The 21462-nt window shown below is 39.8% G+C and overlaps 1 protein-coding gene across 24 annotated transcripts in view; it reads right to left on the bottom strand.

Annotated features, from left to right (window-relative positions):
• The window catches only part of KAT6B (lysine acetyltransferase 6B), a 195429-nt gene that overhangs the window by 6675 nt on the left and 167292 nt on the right, over positions 1 to 21462 (bottom strand). For all 24 annotated transcript variants that reach the window (XM_042856134.2, XM_065551669.1, XM_065551659.1 and 21 more), the window contains 3 exons: positions 5882 to 6113; positions 2179 to 2338; positions 1286 to 1552 (listed from right to left, as the gene is read on the bottom strand). In XM_042856134.2, coding sequence (XP_042712068.2) covers positions 1286 to 1552; positions 2179 to 2338; positions 5882 to 6113 — 659 coding nt within the window. The remainder of the gene's footprint in view (positions 1 to 1285; positions 1553 to 2178; positions 2339 to 5881; positions 6114 to 21462) is intronic.

Genomic DNA, 21462 nt, shown 5'->3' with positions numbered 1-21462 from the left:
TCAATTTAGAAGTTAGCTTATGTTACACTTTTAAATCGAGATTCGATTTTTTTACTGCTATTTACTAAACCCATACAGTTAAGCAATGAGCGTGTACCATCTGAGACAGAACGCACACTGTAGTCTTTGTTCTATGAAGGTGAAAATTAAGATCTACAGTTTATGGTTGGCTTCCAGACTTTACTCTGGTTAAATAACTAAAAATTCACAATAGTAGTATATAAAATATTTATGTTTACAAATACCTGGTTGTATACTTAGTATCTCATAATTCCACTAAAAACATTTGCAAGACTCAAATGTACATCTTACGCTTTTAGATTTCAGGTTCCTTAAAATTATGAAGCTGCTTATAAACAAACAAGCAGAAAACGATAAACAGCACAGTGCCAAGACAAACAGTCCAAGTCTCAAACTTGGTGTAAATAATAGCAATATATTAAAGAATGTTACAGTTTAGCAGCTGTAGAAAAGAAGGGTTTGAACAGGTTCAACTAAATTTCAATGAGATTTATTTCCACTGTTACCTATTCATTTCTCAAAGATTCACATTTACTTTAAAATTCTCTAACCCAAAATATACACAATGGGACACTCATCTGTAAATTCTTACCAAAGCAATGTAAATACATGCATTAAGCCAAGTAGCTTAACATTTATGGGTTCTTAAATTAAGTTACTAAACATTCAATGTGATTACATAATTTTCAGCAAAAAAAATTCAATACTCAAGATTAAGCAGAATTTAGAGGGTTTAGTTCTTGGAATAAGAAGGCTCTGTATAAGAAAATAAAATGTAATATTTCAAGAAACAAATTTTTCTTAAAAAATGCATTTGCTTTATTAACATATCTTGCAAAAGACCTTCTTATCCTGCTAATCTTGTAACAGGAGAAAACACATAATTGATTTGACTCCATCCCAAAAGGACAAAAAAACCCCAAGTGAGGGTATGGAAGAACCAATTAAAATGTTTTATCAGTACCAACCCTAAACAGCAGAGGGCAGTCATTAGTTTAAAAATAAATTCTAATTCTGATGTTTAGTACCATCCATTTTTTCATAACAATACAAAAAAAGTCAAAAGGAAAACCAAACTTCCGAGGAAACAGCTATGAACTAGAAAGGGCTCAGTGTGCAAACAATTTAGATAAAAAAATGAACAGTCTAAGGAAAGCTTGTAAACAGAAAAAAACCCTGCCTTTTTTTACATCTTTTTGACAAACATGGTTTGATTGTAATGGACACTGAACAAATTTAACTGAAAGTGCTAAAAGTAACATACCTTTCTTTTTATGGCCAGTGATTGTGGTTTGGTCAGCCGTGGAGGTGAACTTTGATGATTCCCATCCCCCTCATCATCCTCACTGCTTTCTTTAGATTGCTCCGTGGATTGCCCTCGCTCTCCAACCACTGCCACACTCTCTGGAGATCGCAAGTATTTATTTTTAGATTGTACTTTTGCAGGTGATTGCCTACTATTAGTTCTTGTGGAGAATATTTCTTGCTCTTCCTTTTCCCAGCAGCTAGCCTGTTCCATCAGACGCTCAGCCTGAAGGGTTGGGGTTAAAATAATGGGTCACTGAAACGGTATTAGCCATATCAAGTTCAGCTAAAGAGTTACAATAAGTCAACCCTGATTAGCACTGCTGCCTAACCAAGCAACAACATTTCAGCTGAATCATCTAGTAGCTACTTTACAACAGTTAGGATAACAAACCAAAGAAGATTGCATTTCATGGGATATTTAGCACTATTAATGATGCAGCGAATTGATTTAAGTCCTTTAGCACTACATTACATGCCCACTGACATGGATCACTTTGAGCAAGTTCATAAACACAAAGAATCAATTGACACTGCAGCCTTTGAGCTCTGCACCAAATCTGATCTGATTCCATGCTCCTAGACTACTTCAGGAGCAGTAAATACAACTTCATAACAAGCGAAACAGAGTTTAAAATTTCATATTCATTTTCCAAAACTTACTGTACAATCTCCAAAAACCCTGAGTTATAACTGATTAGTGCTGAAGTGTTTCACACAAGCAATTTTCCCCATAACTAAGATCTGACAATGTTAAACAATGCTATATTTAAGACAGCCTACTACTTAATGATAAAGACTGGAGAAGAAATCCAAAGGAAAGGAATTCAGACAGACAATGTCTGCTGTTACCTCTTTTTCAGCTTCCCTCTCTTCTTCAGAAACCGCAGCATTAGAAACAAGCAGTGGAGTCCATCTCAAACTTTCAGGGTCTACTTCATTGACGCGTGGATTAGCTTTCAGTTTCTCCATGTGGTTTGAGATCAGTTTTTCCCTTCTAATTATTACAAATCTAGAATTCAAAAAGGATTTTTGATGTTAGAAAAACATCAAGATAAAGCAAAACAATCTCACATCTTAAATCTTGCATAACTGCTTTGGAAAATAGAGGTCTGGGTAAAAATAGAGGGGGAGATGGAGACCACTAGATACACATTATTATATCTTACATGCATGCAGGAGAAGTATCACTCATGCTGGTGTTTTTCATCAGAACAAAAATGAGTATAATAATTTAGAAGATAAAAGATGGATATTAACAGGATTAAATAGGGAAAAGGAGAGAAAAGAGAATGCTCCTGCAGCAGTAGATGTTTACAGACATGTGGAAGATGTCTGAGCACGGACCCCAGGGCCACCTTGCCCATCCCTGCCATAACTCTCTCCAGTTGTGATACAGAACATATTAGAACAAAGCAGAATATACATGGGACCATGGTGCTTAAAACTGGGAAAGTTAGTGACTAGAGTATCAGTCCTGTAAACAGGATCTGATTGGGCAGGAAAGCAAATTACAAATACAGGTATTCTAATAAAAGAAACAAAGAAGAAACAATACATAAGAATGGCCCTACTGGGTCAGACCAATGATCCATCTAGCCCAGTACCCTGGCTTCCAACAGTGGCCAATGCCAGATCCTTCAGAGTGAATGAACAGAGCAGGGCAATTTCGAGTGATCCATCTCCTATCATCTAGTCCCAGTGTCTGGCACTTGGTGGTTTAGGGACACCACGAGTATGGGGTTGCGTCCCTGACCATCCTGGCTAACAGCCATTGATGGATCTATCTTCCATGATCTTATCTAATTCTTTTCTGAACTTAGTTTTACTTTTGGCCTTCACCACAACCTATGGCAATGAGTTCCATAGGTTGACTGTGCCTTATATGAAAGAAGTACTTCCTGATGTTTGTTTTAAACCTGCTGCCTCTTAGTTTCACTGGGTGACCCCTAGTTCTTGTATTATGTGAAGGAGTAAATAACACTACCCTGTTCACTTTCCCCATACCATCCATGATTTTATAGAACTCTGTCATATTCCCCATATCCTCTCTTTTCTAAGATAACTTAAAGAGCAAAGCAATCCTTTGGTTTTCCTTGGGAACCACTTCTATCATGATACCTGTAAGAAACTTAATGAACTGAAGGGCAGATGGGTACAGTTGGCACCTCGTATTTTTTCATATCTTTCTAGTTGTATATAGTTATTTGGAGAAGGGGGAAAATTGCATGGGTAGATGTATATAAAAACCATGCGTATCTGACTTAATCCCTTTCTCCCACCCTTTGTGGGTTGCTTTTTAAAATTTGGATGCTGTTTGAGGCAGGGACCTGGGCCAAATTCTCTGCACAGGTCCGGTGAAGGCAACAGAGCTGCATCACACATATACCAGCAGAGAATTTGGCTTCATGCTTTCATATTTGTTTGTGCCAGATGCAATGGGGCTCTGATTGTGACGGTCGCCCATGGATGCTGCTTTCATTGTGCAGGGGATTCTGGAAGGGCGGCACAGTGCTGTGCAGACAACAAAACTATGGTTTCAAAATCAAAAGTCTGGAACCTGACACAGAAAAAACAACACACTGATCCTGCAAACACATACACATGTGAGTAACTTAATGCACCTCAGTACATAACTATTCACATGCTTGAAGTTACTCATGTGCTGAAGTGTTTGCAGGATCAGGCATTGGTGAGATTATTTCTGTTTATCGAGAAGCATCTGTTTATAAACTAGAGGTATATACCATTATTTTTAGCACCACATCAAAAACCAAAACATGGAAAAATATACACTTAAGGATCCTCCCAACTCATCACCATATCCATGGAGACTCTCCCTCCTTAACCTACTCATTCCACCCAATCAAGGAATTTTATCTCATGGTTTGTTCTCATGTAAATTATATTTTAATTTGCTGCATAACTGTTGGAGATTGTGTGGCCTAAAATACAAAACAATATTTATCCAGACAAAAATATAAACCATCAGAATATTTGGGAGCTGTCATGGTTCCCTTCCCGAGCACAAGCAAACTCTTAACTTCCTTTAACAAACCTTCTCTCCAAAGCACTTACATGCTGTGTCTGACATTGCAAAGTAGAACATTATAATCCTAAATTACGCCCTATCAAGATTGGCAAAATCAAGGGCAGAGATCGAGAATATCTAAAATGAAGGATATTACCATTGGCTCTCCTCCTATGAAGGAGAACGCCTGCTTAATTCCTATGTAGCGCTGCCGACTTTTGTGATTTTATTGCAAGTCTTGTAATTTTACGGTCATTTTTAAAACTCCAGCTCCTGGAATCATGAGAATCAAATGTCTAGCCACCATAGTTGCAGAGAATAGCTTGTAAAGTGAATGCACTCTAACAGCTCAGAAACCAGAAGAAAAAACCCTTATTTTTAAGCTAATCTCATATTTTGGTGATGAACTCATTATTTTATTTTTAATGCCGGAGGTTGGTAATACTGCCTACAGCAAAATGTACATGTGTTATTGAGTCCACAGTTACTGCCTTCTTCCTTGCTTTGTATGATACATTTTCTCAGCAATCACTGTCCCTTCACCAACTAATTTTGCACACTTTTCGTTTCTGAAGCTGAAATTTTCAAAAGTGTTTAAGGGCTTACTTACGCTACAAGGACTATAGCAGCACGGCTCTAGTGTCACAGCTATGCTGGCACAACCCAAAGTGTGGATACAGCCTACATCAATGGAAAGGTTTTTTCTATCTGTGTAGGAACACCACTTCTCCAAACGACTGTAGCTAAGTTGACAGAAGCATTCTTTCATTGACCTAGCTGCGTCTACGCCGGGAGGGTCAGGTCAGCATAGTTATGTCACTCAAGGCTCTGTATTTTACATCCCTGAGTGATACAGTTAAGTCAATCTAAAATGGAGACCAGGCTCATGAGACATGGAAGCACAGATTCCACTGAAAATTAATAAGACCTGTGTCTTAAATCAGTTAGGCCTTTTGATAATTCCATCCTAAATGCTAAGCAAAATTTTTTCAATAAAGTATATTAATAAAAAGAGACATGTAAAAAAGGACCCTGTCAACTTTAAAAATCTACTAATGTTACAAGCTCTATTAAAAATTTCTATAAATGAAAGCAAATAAAGAAAAATATTCTACTGTTTTGCTTTCTCTGTGCATCTGCCTGAACTTGTGTATTGTCAGTTAGGTTCCCTTGTTTGTGCGTCTTTCACACAGTAATAAGAGGAGAAAACCTTTTTTTTTTTGGTGGGCGGGGAGGGATGGAGGGACGAGGAAAACATGATTGTAAAACAATGAAAATTAGTGAGGGGACTCTGGCGTGGGTATGCTATCTGAAACTACCTTCATTTTCAAAACAGGTGTTGGCTAGATTTTCAAGTTGGCAGTCCCTTCTAAGGCAGTGACTATCACCATTAAGCCTTCATAAAAGTCTATGCAAAGTACACTAGTTTTTTCCTATGATAAAAGGTGTACTCTCAAGGAGTATTGCTACAATGAATATTTTTTTCTTCATAAGTACTCTCCAAATAGCATATGCTTTACTGACCTGTCTTCCCTCCTGTCTATCATGCTGTGCTGCTGCAGGGTTGTAGCAATATCATGTGGACACATTCCAGTGGCTCGGCTCATTCCCTTGATGCTGATATGTTTTTCATGGTGGCAATAAAGGTATTCTAATATGACACTTTTCCAGTAGGCTAAGTATGAGAGACGACCCAGATCAGACAGCGGCTTTTCAGGGGACCCTGCTTGTCCCTCTCTTCTAGAAAGTAAATAACCTAACAGAGGGAAGAGAAAGAACATTTTATTGAACCAACTCACCTTGAGAATTTAGGACATGTCCTGTTAGAGAGACAATAAAAGACATGTCAATGCGACCACATACTATGAAAACAAGAGAAAGATTCAGCTGAAAAAAAGGCAGAAAAGGCTGTCTTTCCCTGTTCCAGTAGTATCTAAGAAGGTTTTGTGGGCCTTATTTTTCTGAATTCCTTATAGCAAACGTCAGATTCATTTGTGTGGTATCAGCATTTCAAACCTGCATCCAAAATGTTTTAATCATAGAATAAAATAATTTTTCAGGTCAATAACTTGAACAAACACACTGTCATTTAGGTGGTTTCTTGCCAATATTGGAAATCAGGAGATAACATGGAAGTTCTTACATGGCACCATCACAGGGAGTAACAGTCAATTCACTTTTCCTATTGGCAGTTGTGTATTATCAAAGAGTCACCTTGACGAAAATGCAATAAACAATGTACAATATAATTTGTGGGTTAACCTGAACTTGTGAGAAATATTTTTTAAAATGCCATCTCCTTTATGTCAGCTGTAAGAACATTCAGCTAGCTCAAGTTTTAGGTCTTCCACAGTAATTCCCTATTTTGCAGTACAATACAATAATCCTGTTTAAAAATGTCTTCCTCGATATATACCATGTAGGTCTCAATGGGATAATCTAGGCTAGTCCTTTAGTCCGCCTCAATTTCAAGAAGCTTTAAATTATAAAACAGAGCAAACCTGCTTAAAGATAGTGAAAAAAAAATCTGGGAGCTGTTATTGTAATTAAAATCTATTTACGGGAAGAAATGGCATAAACTAATGATGTCCACCTTTCCCTGATTAAATACTCCTTTAGCTTCACCTTTATGAACACTATTCAAATGCAGACCTTAAACAGCAGGTGCCCATATTTATGAAATTACATTGCTCAAAAAGTGTCAAACTAGAGCCCACCAGCACCGCTAGTTTTCTCTCTTACAAATAACTTTCTAAAATGGCTTGATGCATTAAACTTCAAAAACGAGTCAGAATTTCATTTATTTAAATCTCAAAGCTCACTGCAAATGCGCCTTTACCATAACCAACTTTGCGTATCCCAAGACAAAATCAGCATAATCCCCATTACATTTCTGATTCTCTCCCCCCCCCCCAATTTTAAATCAATATTTTTCACTATAAATTAAAGCCAGGTGGTTAACATTTTGGTTAGTGAAAGACGGTCGTTCTTATGGACTCATTTCCTCGCTTTTCTGCATACTTTATATTCTCCAAATCAATATTTTATAGTGTGAAACAATGGTCTTTATTTTTCTTCTGTTGTCATCAGGGCTGACAATTGGAAAGTGTATCTACTCTGATCACTCTCTCGCGTCTGGACCACAAAATGTCCATAATACAGAAAGGCAGACATGCCATTACACACAAGATGATTAGTAACATAGTGGGTTCAGTTAAATATTATTCAGATATCTACTAGTCTGTTAATAAAAGAATTTATGAATAATAAAGCCTACTAGTTCATTAGGAGGAAAGTTGCCCCACAGGAAATGTAAAGTCTGCTTAAACCTATGGAAACCATGAAGACACCTGGGCCAATACAACCTGTTCTATTTGCCGCACAACTGCCATCTTATACAGTGCTACTTAAGCTTACTGCAGTGAGGTAGCCTATAACAATATAGCCATTATATTTGGTAGTGCCTTACAATGTCTGTTGACTATGATACATTTTCTAACAAGCTAAGTCACTGTGCATACAGAAGACACTGGTCTTCATGTTCTAAGACTGATTGTATTTGGTCATTGTGTACTGGGTAGGTTGAAGGCCAAGAATAAATACCTTGCTTCAGACTTTGCTATACCACAGCCCCTCTTTACACCCATACCTTATGTACAATTTTGGGGAAAATTTTAGTTTTAACTGATAAGAATTCTAAACCAGCTTAATAATGCTGTAAAGTAAGACAAACTTAGTATTTAATGTATACTAGATGTCACTGCTAATCAGACACAGTGTGAACTTTCAGTTCAAGAAATGGTGGAATGGTTTTAGATGCAGGCAGAAGGAGCATCTGGGTTTGTACAAGGATATGAAGTGTCCCATAATGCAGAGATTGAAGCTGGTTAAATTATCAAGTTATTTGAAATCATCAGCTAATGCCATAACTTGCAAAGACACTCAGACACAATCTTTTATGTTGTTTTGCTTTTTCTAACATCATGCCATGTATTATAGTGTTACTGCTCAGTGTATACTCTCCCAAAGTATCTTTGCATATCATTATGGTTGTGTAGCCTAGTGAATAGAGCACTAGACTGGGATTCAGGAGACTCTGTTTCCATTCCCAGTTCTGCCATTGGCTTGCTGGGTGACCTTGGGTAAGTCACTTAACCTCTGTGTCTCCACTTCCCCCCATCTGTAAAATGGGGATAATTATCTCATTTATAAAGCACTCTGAGAACTACTGATGCAAAGCACTACGTAAGAGCGAGGTATTACTTACTATTAGATCACTATAAATAACTTTACAATTTCACCAATTTATACTCTGGAGCACAGGCTCTTTCTCAAACTCATACTCCCAGAACCTCCTACTATAAAACTCTGTCTACATTAGGGGATTGTTAATTACACCCATTCCAGTGTAACTAACAAGGAGGTAGCACTGGTGTGAATTTTCCCCCTAAAATTCTGCAGAATGCACAGAGTAAAATGATAAAAAGTTTAGAAAACTTTACCTATGAGGAAAGGTTAAAAAAACTGGATATATTTAGTGTTAAGAAAAGAAGGCCGAGAAGAAGAGGGACTGATAAGTCTTCAAATATGGTAAGAACTATTATAAAAGAGGACAGTGATCAACTGTTCTCCATGTCCACTGAAAGTAGGACAAAGAAGCAAGTGCCTTAATCTGCAGCAAAGGAGATTTAGTGTAGATATTAGGAAACTTTCCAACTATAAGGGTAGTTAAGCACTGGAATAAGGGAGGTTGTGGAATCCTCGTCACTGTAAGTTTTTAAGAACTGGTTAGACAACCAGTTAGACTTGCCAAGGACGGTCTAGGTATACTAGGTCCTGCCTGAGCACAGGGGGATGGATTAGACGACCACTCAAGGTCCCTTCCAGACCTACATTTCTATGGTTCTATGGCCTACCAGGATGCTCGTATCACATTACTGTAAAAATAATTTGCACTCACAGTGTAAATAGTGCAGATTAAATAATAAGTTCCTCTTACTTACAGTGTACACAATTTAATTGGTTCTGTGATTTAAATTACATCTATTAAATTAAACTTACCAAACAGATGCCAAATAATTGATCTAAGTTGCGGGTAAATAAAAAACATTGATCTTGGTAGCTCGTGTATTTATCCTGAAGCATCTGAAATGAGTACAACACGCCCCTGTTAAAAAGACAGCCCCAGTGCTGGTATCTCCATCTAGTCTTAATAATGGATATTCTCAAAATGACGACCTAACAGATTTTTTAAGAATATAACCCATGACTTGAGACTAGGAATGCTGGCAACATTTGGGGGGAAAGCACAATAAATGAAGTATAAACAGCCATTAGTGGAGACTGTTTGTTACGAATAAGAAGTGAAGCAAAAGTACTACTAGGTCTAACTTAGTTAAGAAAAAAGTCCCCTTGCTCTCTTCACAGGGATGCATAGTGCTAACTAAAAAGTCTACCAGACCCATGCACAATAAAATTAATATCCAGAAAAAATATTAACATTTAGCATTCCTAGCCCTGTCTCCAGGTTTAAGAAAAAATTTGTCCATGCACATTCAGGCCCCTAGTTTTGTTGTATGACTCTCCTCATTACTACTACACTTCATCAACAGAAGAGATTAAGATTATATATGGGGGGGGGGGGGAAGAACTGTATAATCCTTTTTAATTAGGAAAACTAGTCCACAAATTTAAGAGCAGAGAAGTGTAGCCCCCTAGGATTCCCATTAAAGAAATTATAGCAAACAGGAATAAGTCCCCGTTCGAACTGTTGCTATGCTCAGTTTGATACTTAATTCCCTTGGAATCCATCTGAATAAGAATTTATCTATGAAAGATTCTGCAGAATGCTTATTTAAAGCAATTAATTATATATGTAAGTAATTTATTCTACATTGAACAATTCTGCAAAAAGCAATCTTTTTAATATTTATGCCACCTTTATGTAACTTAAGAACACAATCTCCCTTCTTTGGCCTCCATGGTTACACTCCTAATGAGAGATGGGCCAATATTGCAGTGATCTAGATTTTGAATACTCCAAAGTTTGGGGCTGTCTGGATCTAGGGTTCAATTTGAATTAATCCTGACTCGCCAAGCCAGAGACTCAGAGGCTTACAAATATTGTATGAAAAAGGCAACCCTGAGCCATCATTTTCTGATCAAATTCACACATTAATATAAGTTTTTTCACAGCATCTTTCAATATCCTATGCTAGGGAAGTATCAAGCCAATTGTACCAAGTCTCTCTGCTGACAGGGTCATAAATCTGAGCTCACATATATGTAAGTGTGGTCAATTCGGCTTCCTCCAGAGACTGTATAGTCTGAGGGAAGCAAAACACCAAGCTTAGCAGACTGAAGCAAACTTCCGTTTAATCTGACTGGAAAATTAGTTCTTTTTTCCTGGAACTGAGATATTTTGCTTTGTGCCTTTCTCCCTACAAACTCTAAATGAAGCTCTAACTTGCTGCAGGACCTGGCCACGTCTTTTCCACCAAGTTACCATTCAAATCTGTATTGAAATAATGAAGTCTTACTAATTGTTTAAAAAAACCCAGGAAGATTTATTAAACTACAATTGCTATCTCCATGGATTCAAGACGAGACTATCATGAAGATGCCCAAACAACAACTTAGTTTGGGTTGGAACGGGGGAGATCAGTCCCAAAAAACAAATCAAGTGACAAGTGGTCTGGAAGAAAACTGCACAGAGGAAGAAGTAAAACAGGCAGAAAAAAGTTCCCCACTAGAAAAATTAATAGTATCTATTTGGAAACCAATGCTATGAGCACTATCCTGTCAAAAGGTCTGCAGAGGAATGAAGTTAGCCAGTTGGGCTTTATAAAGATGTCCAACTGCTGAGAGACACAACTGGATAGCTGTCTTGCGGATCTTCTCCGTGGGGGGCTGATGCCCTTTCTGCCCATATGGCTGTTGTGGAACATGGACAGTGGGCTCTGATCCCTTCAGGAATTAGTTTATCTGTCGCTGAATAGATATTTCAGTATACAGCATCCGATCAACCTACCTATAGAGGATTTAGTTTCTTAAGCATTTACAGTGAAGGGAAATGAATAAATATGTTTTCCTTGTTCTCCTGATGTGGTTGGCTATACTAAGATAAATTTTAACTGCTTATTAGCACTTGCCATGTTTTTCCTATCATGTTAAGAGAATGAGGGAAGAATGATCTCCTCTGATGTATGGAAAAGTTAACGTTAGCAATGAATTAATTGAGAGTATGATCAACAACCTTGTCCGGGGGGGAAGATGAAATAATATTTGTGTCTTCTAAATGCACGTTTCAAAATTCTTGGAAAAAGGAAGCATGTCTTTATGTAGAGGAAACACAGGGAAATAGAGGTGACTGACTTGAAGGGATATAAGAGTTGTAGCAATTTAGAAAGATCTCATGTCAAGAAGATAGAACTAGCTGCTATGAAAGGGAAGGAAGGAAGGAAGGAAGGAGCCCACAACCCGATGGTCCTCCTGTTTCCATCAAATGAGGAACTGGATCACTGTGGATGAATGTTGTACTCTGCTTTGCATCTCTTGTTAAGAACAGCTGCAGGCCTTCAAGGAATCCCTGAAGCTCTCATGCATGTGTAACCTGAAGACCAAGAAGCTGCAGATACAGATGGATTGATGACATCATTCCATGACACTTCAGAAACCAATGTCTGGATCTTATCAAACTTTTTCTGTGTCAGGAAGACTCTGGCTCTCCTTGTGTCAATCCCAACTCGTAGGTGGACTATCCACTCAGGAAGAATCAGATAGCTCGTTAGGTTTATGGAAGTTGTCTTCCTAGTGACTTTGAGCATCTGATTGGAAAATCATATAAGAAAAGTCATAGCTGAGCTATATGGGGAATGACTGAAATATAAAGATAAGCTTCTGCCAGATCCACTGAAGTAAGAAGGTCTCCTGCATTGACAGTGAAAGATGTGGTCAGTGCTGTGGAATATTGTTGCTGCTGTGGCATTGTTACTGCTGTCAGTGTTGCTGTTCTTGGGGCGCCAATGTCAGCTGCACTAGCAGACAGTGGAGCATGTTAATTCAACAGACCTCAATGTTATTCACAAGAAAGACCACAGGCTCAGTTTGGTGGCAAAGGCGATCAGCCAGGTTTATTTGTCAACAAAGCACATAGAGCCTCATAGGAGCTACAGGTACACTAATACATGTATGCCTGCGACAAGGTACCTGCTCAATCAGTACACCAGGATGCTGTTCCCTTGGCTAGTACAAAGTTGCCCCCCCTAGGACTTCTCCTTTTATACATGGATACAAGCAAGTTACATAATACACTCCAGACGTTGTTAGTTACCACCCTTATCCTTATACCTGCTAGGTCAAACGAAACATTCTTATCCATTATCCTGTCATTCCATCCTTATCTTACAAGGGGTTGGTGTATTCTTGTACCATCTCTTAGTAATGCGTACATGTAGTTACTCGAGAGATGTGTATTTTTGTACCATCCTCTCCAGTCAGGAATGTGCTTACGTGGTATTAGCTAATACCTACTGTGTTGTTATTTTGTCAAAGCCAGGCCAACTCTGATTCACAGCCTTTGGTTTAAACTGTTAGTTATGCCTACGGCTCCAGCCAGGTCTACAAAAGGTGGAGTCTGCATCCTGAATTTCATCTTCTTTGTTGACTTGTTCAGTTCCTCTTGAGGTCTAAGATGGCCTAGATATCTTGAGCCCGTGTGCTCCTCATCCAATATGGAGTAAGAGAGGAAATCCATGCCTGAAAGGGCCAGACCTTCTTCTTGGGAAGGAGGGAGGTCTGGATGAATGCCTGATTCCTTGCCAGGTGACTATTATTCAACTAAGAACAGACATTCAGGGAATTCTGAAGCTGTTTTCCCCTTCTGTTGTGGACTGGAGTGAAGAGAGTTGGGGGGGGTGGATTTTTGGATTTACCCATGAGGAATCCCTGAGTAGTGAAAATGGTCTGGCATGCTACATCCCAAAGAAAGGAAAAGCAATGACTTTCTCTAGAAGAGATGTTTCTAGGGAAACCTTGGCTGCTGTGGGGGAGGAATGTGGAGCCCCCTCTCCCCCAACAACTCATCCACACTCTAAGGGCCTTCTCCTGGCAGAGCATGAGTCTCTAGGCTGACAGACTTCCTTTCTGCAACTCCTGAGGTCTCCTCACAGATGGATGCCTCTCATCTTTCTGCTAGCTCTGCTGTCATGGGGAGGGAGGAACAAACTGGAGACAAAGCTTCTTCTTGGGTAGTCCAATTTGGGATGCAAAACCCCAGAAATTTGCTGCTGGAATGCTATTGGCTTAGGCAAGAGTGCTGATCACTCCACTCTGAGGCAAAAAAAATGTGTGCATGTGGACTGAAGGGACATGGCCAAAACCTAAACCCATGTCTGAAATGCTGCTGGTATGTGAGAGGCATAACAGAAGCTACTTTCAGGAAGAGGCCAGAATCTTGAATGCATGTTTTAGATCAATTACCATCTAAGCCAGTCCCTAAGAGTCACAGAATTTTTAACTAGCCATCTGATGCATTCAGCACACTATACAGAGGCACATTTTTGGAAAGTTTTCCTAGAACATACTATACCTCTGGACTCAGCAGACTTACAAATTGGCATCTACTGAGAGACTTGCTGCAGTGCTCAAGGAAAAACAGTGATTTTCAACAAGGTTGTCATCATTTCTTCAACTGGACTACGTGAATGTGGTTCATACCTCATTTCTTAATAGACTTTAAACTTATCACTCTTTGCAGCAGCATCCACTGCACTTTGTTAAATACAGACACAGTCTTGTGGAGGTCTCTTCCAAGTGCTCGCATCTTGTTATGCTGAAATTTTGAGGATTTTCTGGAGTTTTATGTAAGACCCCCTACTCATAAAATAACCTGTGCCACTACAGTCACCACCTTTCCAAACTAAGCATTCCCAAACTTTCTGATAATATCTTGGACACAGGTCGCTTTTTAAATTTTAAAATTAAACATAAAAAGGGCAGACCCCTAATTCAGGGCAATCTAACTGAGCTTCACGAAGATCAGCTGATGGAACTGTTAAATTTGGTCATCTACTCCTCTCTTCCAACACTGCCAGGCTGTCTCACCAGCTGCATTCCTCACATAGCCAAAAAGAGCCAAGGACATAGGCTGTGCAGTGGGAGCAGCAGAGGTGGGCTGTGCATTGAAGTCTGGTGAGAGCAAGGTTTAGATAACATGTAGGTGGCCAGGTAAAGATTTATCGATATGATGGGGTACCTTTGGGGGCTCCCCTACGATCCATATATATGCTTTAGGGCAGCGGTTCTCAAATTGTGATCTGTGGACCATCAGTGGTCCATGAATAGTTCCCTCTAAGGTGTGCGCCTGGGTGGCCACACACAAGAGAATGAAGGGCCACCCACCTAATTAGTGGAGCCGCGCAGGCATGGCTCCACTAATTAGGTGCCTGGACCCTGGAGAAGACGCACATGTAAGGTAAGGTGGTGGCCTTGGGGGGAATAGGGGGTAGATGGGAGGGGGCAGTGGGGTGAGAAGAGGGGGTGGGGGGAATTTGGGATGTGAAGGGCTGCGGCAGCCAGAGAAAGAGCTTTTCCCAGCTCCAGGGCTGTGGCTACCAGGGAGAGACAGCCCTCCTTCCCAGCCTCAGCTCTGTGGCTGCTGTGGTGGGGGACAGATCCCTCTCCTTCCCAGCCCCAGCTTGGGGGCTGCCGTGGCGGGGGAGAGAGGGTACATCCATCGCATTACAAAGGTAAGACTACTGATATTAAAATATGAGTTGTGTGCTCTTATTTGTAGAACAAAAATGTTATTTATTATGAAAATTTTTTTTATCCAAAGCGCTTTACAATAGTTAGCTAACAGTACAAACAATATTTGGAAAGATCATTAAGTGGTCCGCCGAGACCCTCAGCAATTTTCAAGTCGTCCGTAGGAAAAAAGAGTTTGAGAACCACTGCTTTAGGGTCATTTGGGATGAAAGGTGCCATTTCAAGCAAAATATGAATTTAAATTCCTCCACAGAAGAGTCTTGGCTGAAACAACAGTTACGGTTCATTGAGTGCATTTACCACCAAACACACTCAGAAAAAACCAGGAAACCAATAGGTTAAAACCCCACCCAACTTTCACAACCTGCAAGCATGATTTTGCCTTCTCCATATTATCTCATTTACACTCAATACAAACAACCATGCCTCTTCCCTACACCTGCATCCAAAAAGTGTAACCCCCAATGCTTATGACTGCAGTTAAGGCTGCACTTTGCATGTGCAGGGGAGGGCAGAGGTATGCATGTTTTGGAGTGCGAGAGGACTGGATTGGATGAGTAAGTGTAGAAAAGGTGAAATCACAGTTTGTAGGTTGCATGGGTTGGGTGAGGGCTTCACTAGTGGTTTCCTGTTTGTTTTTGTAGTTGTGCTGATGGTAAATGCACTTGAGCAGCCTTAACTGAACTTCAACTGATTTTATATTAAACAACCATTTCTACTTGTAGGACACTTTTTAATCCCAACAAATGCTTAAAGTATTCGACTTATAGTAATATATTAAACATATGAATCACTTAGGAAGGAGCAATCAAATGGTTGTACTGCAGAAAAAGATTTGAGAGTTATAGTGGATCACAAATTGAATATAAGCCAACAATGTAATGCAGTGGAGAAAAAGGCTGTGGTGTACTAAAAGGAGTGTCACATGTAAGACATGGGAGGTAAGTGTCCTGCTCTACGTGGCACTGCTGAGGCCTCAGCTGGAGTACTGTGTCCAATTCTGGGTCCCACACTTTAGGGAAGAAGTAGACTAATTAGAGAAAGTCAAGAGAGCAAGAAAAATGACAAAAGGTTTAAAAAATCTGACCTCTGAGAAAGGTTAAATAACTGGCAAGTTTAGTCTTGAGAAAAGAAGACCTGAAGGGGGGTCTTCAAATATGTTAAAGGGCTGTTATAAAGAGGACAGTGATCAATTGTTCTCTATGTCAGCTGGAGGTAGGACAAGAAGTAATGGGCTTAATCTGCAGGAAGGGAGATTAGGTTAGATATTAGGAAAAACTTTCTAACTATAAGAATAGTTAAGCTCTGGAATAGGTTTCGAAGAAAGGTTGTGGAATCCCCATCACTGGAGGTTTTTAAGAATAGGTTAGGAAAACACTTGTCAGGGATGGTCTGGGGTTTACTTGTTCCTGCTCAGTGCAGGGGGCTGTACCAGGGGACCTCTAGAGGTCCCTTCCAGCCCTGTATTTCTATGATTCCGTAAGTGGTTAGGACCTCGGCAGTACCTCATATGAAAAAGAGCACTTCCAGAAATATAAGGCATGCTAAAACCAGTCAGGGCCCCCGTTTCAAAATAAATTCTTAGGGAGCATCCCCCTATTGAATCACTAAAACCACTTCCTGTGGCATCTATGTGTTCCCTGAATGTTCCTCATCCATACACTAACCTAGCCCAACCTTGCTTAGTTTGCTAAAGCTGACAGTATCACAGCCCAAAGCATGGCCGTGGGCCGTTCATTTTATGTGGTAAACAAAGGATATGGATCTGATCCAGAATGGCCATTCCTAGCTTTCTATAATGTGAATGTTTACAATTATGCTGTTCCTTTGAGAATGACATCATAGAAGACAATTGCTTCATTCTTGTGGAGGACCTTAAGTGTGACATTTTAAAATCTCTTCTGACATTCTCTTTCACTGCATGTCATGCAGTACATGGGAGCATCTGACTCTTGGATAAGAGAAAATTTGGTTATGTTACATATCTGAGTCTAGAGGGTTAACAGCCTGTTCACCAAGACTACTGCCTTACATCTGCCATTCATATCCTCATGTTAAGAGGATTGAAGGACACTTCTTGAAAGAATGCTACATCACAGATCAGATGCTTCAGGTACTTTATTATGCAATTTTAACCAGCTACCAATAAACTATATTTCATGGAATACCTAGGTTAAGAGACAAAATATGGGCAATCCATAGAAAACTAACACACACTTCCTCTCCTGACTTTTGGATTTTTCTAAATACATTTTAAATAATTGTAGTTGGATGTTACTCCTAAAACAGTACACTGTGATGAAGTTAATATATTGATATCTAAATTGTTATCAAAGTTGCTGATATGAATGGGACCAGTTCCCATTTCTCAGAGCTACTGTTTCTGATTGGCTTTCTGTAGACTTTGCTTGACTGCACTACATTGGTTCACACTCAGAAGAGTCTCTTTTCACTCATAAGGGCTAGAAACTAAATTCTTTTAAAAAAATTAAATAAAGGATAAATTCCGCAGAAGCTGATGGAGCCACCAGAGCCTTGCTAGGATAGTATATAGGCAATGCCAGCTCCGTCTGAACCCAGGCAGAAACTTATAGCTTGCAGCATTTTGTTTTGATAAAACACATTTGTTTTTCAGTTATGCAAGAACAACAACAACAACAAAAAGCATTTAAAAAATGAGCCCCTTAGGCTGAGACTCGTGTGATCTGCCTTTCAGCGAGGATGGAATTCTCATGTCAGAGTTATAAAACCCTGGAAACCAGAGTTTACAGTGGAAAAGTCAGCACAACCTTAACTCTGCCTCTGTCACTGGGAAGCAATTTAATATATTAAACAAATTAACCGCCTCAAAATATATTAATAGCCCCGAGCAAATATTCGCCTTTTTGTAATGTTTAGATTACACTAATTGCCCTCTTCTGGGAAACTAGAACCTAATATTACTCTGAATAATAAAAAAACCCACAACATTCCCATCCTTTCAAGTAAAGAAATAAATAGCTAATAAAATTCTGGGAACTAAGGGACTGAGTAGCTTAAGGCTCACAACTGAAGTGTCCTCAGCAACAGCTGGCCATCAGAAGCAGTTTGAGAGAAGGAATTGCTGGCCTCCACATTGAAATTACCCTGTACACTTGTTTTTAAAGTGTTTTTAAAAACAGGGTTACCTCTCTAGACTTGCACAGGCTCAACAAATGGATCGAAAGTGGTTTGAAAATAACTCAGTACAAACCAGTTACATTGCAAACACCATCCTGTGCTGCAAATAAGTACAGTAACTCCTCACTTAAAGTCCGGTTAACATTGTTTCATTATTAGGTTGCTGTTCTATTAGAGAACATACTTGTTTAAAGTCATGTAATGTTCCATTATAAGATTGTTTGGCTCGCCCTGCTCCACCCGCCTGCCCAGTGTTCCAGCTGGGGTGAAGGGTCAGGGCACGGGGGCTTGCCCTACTCCACCCGGTATTCCAGCCAGGGAGTGGGGGCTTACCCCACTCTGCCCACCCAGCATTCCAGCCAGGAAGCAGGCCAGCCCCCGACCCCACTCCCCGGCTGGAGCGCCGGGCGGGTGGAACGGGACAAGCCCCTGTGCCCCGACACCACTACGCCCCTGCCTCAGCCAAGCTTCACAAACATCATTGGTGAATACAGTATTAAATTGTTTAAAATTATTTATATACATATACAGTATAAGTTTTAATGTCTTTTGTCTGGTGAAAAACATTTCCCTGGAACCTAATCCTCCTATTTACATTAATTCTTATGGGGAAATTGGATTTGATTAAAGTAGCATTTTTCAGGAATGTAGCTACAAAGTTAAGCGCGGAGTTACAGTATTTCAAGTGGAGCCTGACACAAGAAGTCGGATGATTACTGTGGCCCTGGCTAAAAGGTGTGACAAACCTGGAACAACTATGCTTGAGGCCCTAATAAAGTAACTATTTCCCAGGTTATTATACCTTTCTCACATGTTTTTAGCTCATCCACACTGATTTACTGTACTGAAACATGAGTTTAAATTCTGAAGTTCAGCCAGTGTAGTCAAGGGGGGAGGGATAGCTCAGTGGTTTGAGCATTGGCCTGCTAAACCCAGGGTTGTGAGTTCAATCCTTAAGGGGGCCATTTAGGGAGCTGGGGCAAAATCAGTACTTGGTCCTGCTAGTGAAGGCAGGGGGCTGGACTCGATGACCTTTCAAGGTCCCTTCCAGTTCTAGGTGATGGGATATCTCCATTAATTAAGGCCTTAAAATAAAACAAGGTAGAAGTGTGTGACTAAGAATAGGTAGATATTTTGAACTTAAATCCTTATTTTGCTTTGCTAATTACTTGTGGATTGAAGGAAAATAGCTTCCTGCACAGCTCTGTTAAAGACAGAGGATATAATTGTTTGACATCCACTCCATTTAAAAGTTAAACTCTTCACCTTATTTAGCTTAGCCCATTACTTATGGAGGCATGTGTGATTACATCAAATAAAGTTTATATTTAATCTCTCAAGTATCAGTTTGGAATTTCACCGATGTCAATCATCCAGATATTATAGCAAGAAAGTAATGGATGATGGAATTGTATGACTACATACACAGTCCCATCTCCCTGTGTTCAGACTTTGCTTCTCATAGCGCTGCCTATCTGGGAATCTAATCTGTATCCTAGTTTGCTTTTCAAATGGGTGTAGCCAGAGACTTCTATTTGGGTTCTTAGAAATAGTAGGAAACAGAACCCTTATTCCTTTTGTGGCGTGTTTACAAATCCTTTTTGGCATCTTCTGTATGGCCTGGACACTTTACTACTGCTCACTGGAAAAGCCTCTTGCTAATCTGTTACAATTCACATTTCATGGAGCAATAGCAATACAGAGCAATAATTATTTCTTCTTTAAATAGGGAGGTTGAAGGAGTGGGAGTTCTGGGAGAGGAGCACAGGAGTCTCATAGCAGGGTCGAGGAGAGCGGTTTTAAAGAAACTGGTGTTTTACTGGGAAAGTTTTGCTTCCTCCATGTTTCTGCCTGTAATCAATTTATTGGAGACCAGCTTTCAAGCCACAGAGAACTCCCCTTCAGGTCAGGGAAAGAAGAGCTCTGTGTGGCTTGAAAGCCTGTTTCTCTCAACAACAAAGTTGGTCAGATAAAAGATATTACCTCACTCACATTGTCTCTCTAACATACTGGGACCAACATGGCTACAACTACGCTGCATGTAATCAGTTTGTCAAAGATCATCACCCACTTTCCACTCTGAGTGTTCAAAAAACTCACACACTCCTCTCACAGATGCCATTTCTATTTGGATCTCAACCCACTTTCTGCTGCAAATGGTTCTAAAATTGATGGATATACAGCATGTAAGCCTGGTCCAATTAATGTGATTTTTTTTCTTACCAGGCTGGAGAATGAAAGTTAAAGCATATCACCATTTGAAATTTTTCAAATTTTTTTTTATTGATTTTTTTTAAAGAAAAATCAGGGGGAAATTTCAGGATTCGCCTTTGCAAGAGGAAAGAAAATATGATGAAAAGATATAAGCTTTCAGACTCCCAATAGGCTTTTCAGTGTCTTTCTGACGGTAATTTAGGGTAATTTAGAGAACTCGTACACAAATCAGTAGCTCAAATTTAACCCATTAATCACTAGAACCAAAAGAATTGGTCCTACAGGAGACAGTGGTAATTTCTAGGGTAAATTAAAAGAACAGAACTCAACTGAAGTGTACTTGCACGTTTTTGCACAAATGTAAGGCCTACAGATGTCACTGCTTCCATGTACTTTAGCTGACTTCTCTGAAGAGGAATCAGGAACTCTCGCTAGTGGGCTATTTCACAGAAAGTGTCACGGTGAAGTTGTCACTTAGGAGGAAGACATGTTTCCTCCTCTAGGACACAAAAGGAGGCAGGAAAGGCTTAGCTGCATTTCTCAGAATGATCTCATATTTATATAACATCACTGACTGGAATAGGAATTCAGAATCTGAGTTGTCAAGACTGAATCAGGCCATGACAACTGTGATCTGAAGTGAGAGAGTCACAGAAGGAATTCCCTGAACCGATAAGAACTGGAAAGACTGCCAAGAGGGAGAATTTCAAAAGGTAAATTTAACCAGTGCAGGTCTGTTCAAGGCATCTGTTGGTGGAGACCAGTGGACTGGGGGTAGGAGTCCACTGAAGAATCTTCATGCTGACACAAGTTAGCAGTACCTCTAACACTGAGCATTGCACTCTTAGCAACTAGGTCCAGAGTCTGGATGAAGCGAAGCCTGTTAGCTCACAGAGCAGCCACAGATTGAGGGTTTGGGAGAATATCACAATTACAGCATGTTTGAATCAAAGAGTACTTTTCTG

The sequence above is a fragment of the Chrysemys picta genome, chromosome 7 (genome assembly GCF_011386835.1).
Source record: "Chrysemys picta bellii isolate R12L10 chromosome 7, ASM1138683v2, whole genome shotgun sequence".
In the NCBI taxonomy this organism is placed as follows: domain Eukaryota; kingdom Metazoa; phylum Chordata; order Testudines; family Emydidae; genus Chrysemys; species Chrysemys picta.
The sequence above is the reverse complement of the archived record's forward strand: the minus strand, read 5'-3'. Positions and strand labels throughout refer to the sequence as shown.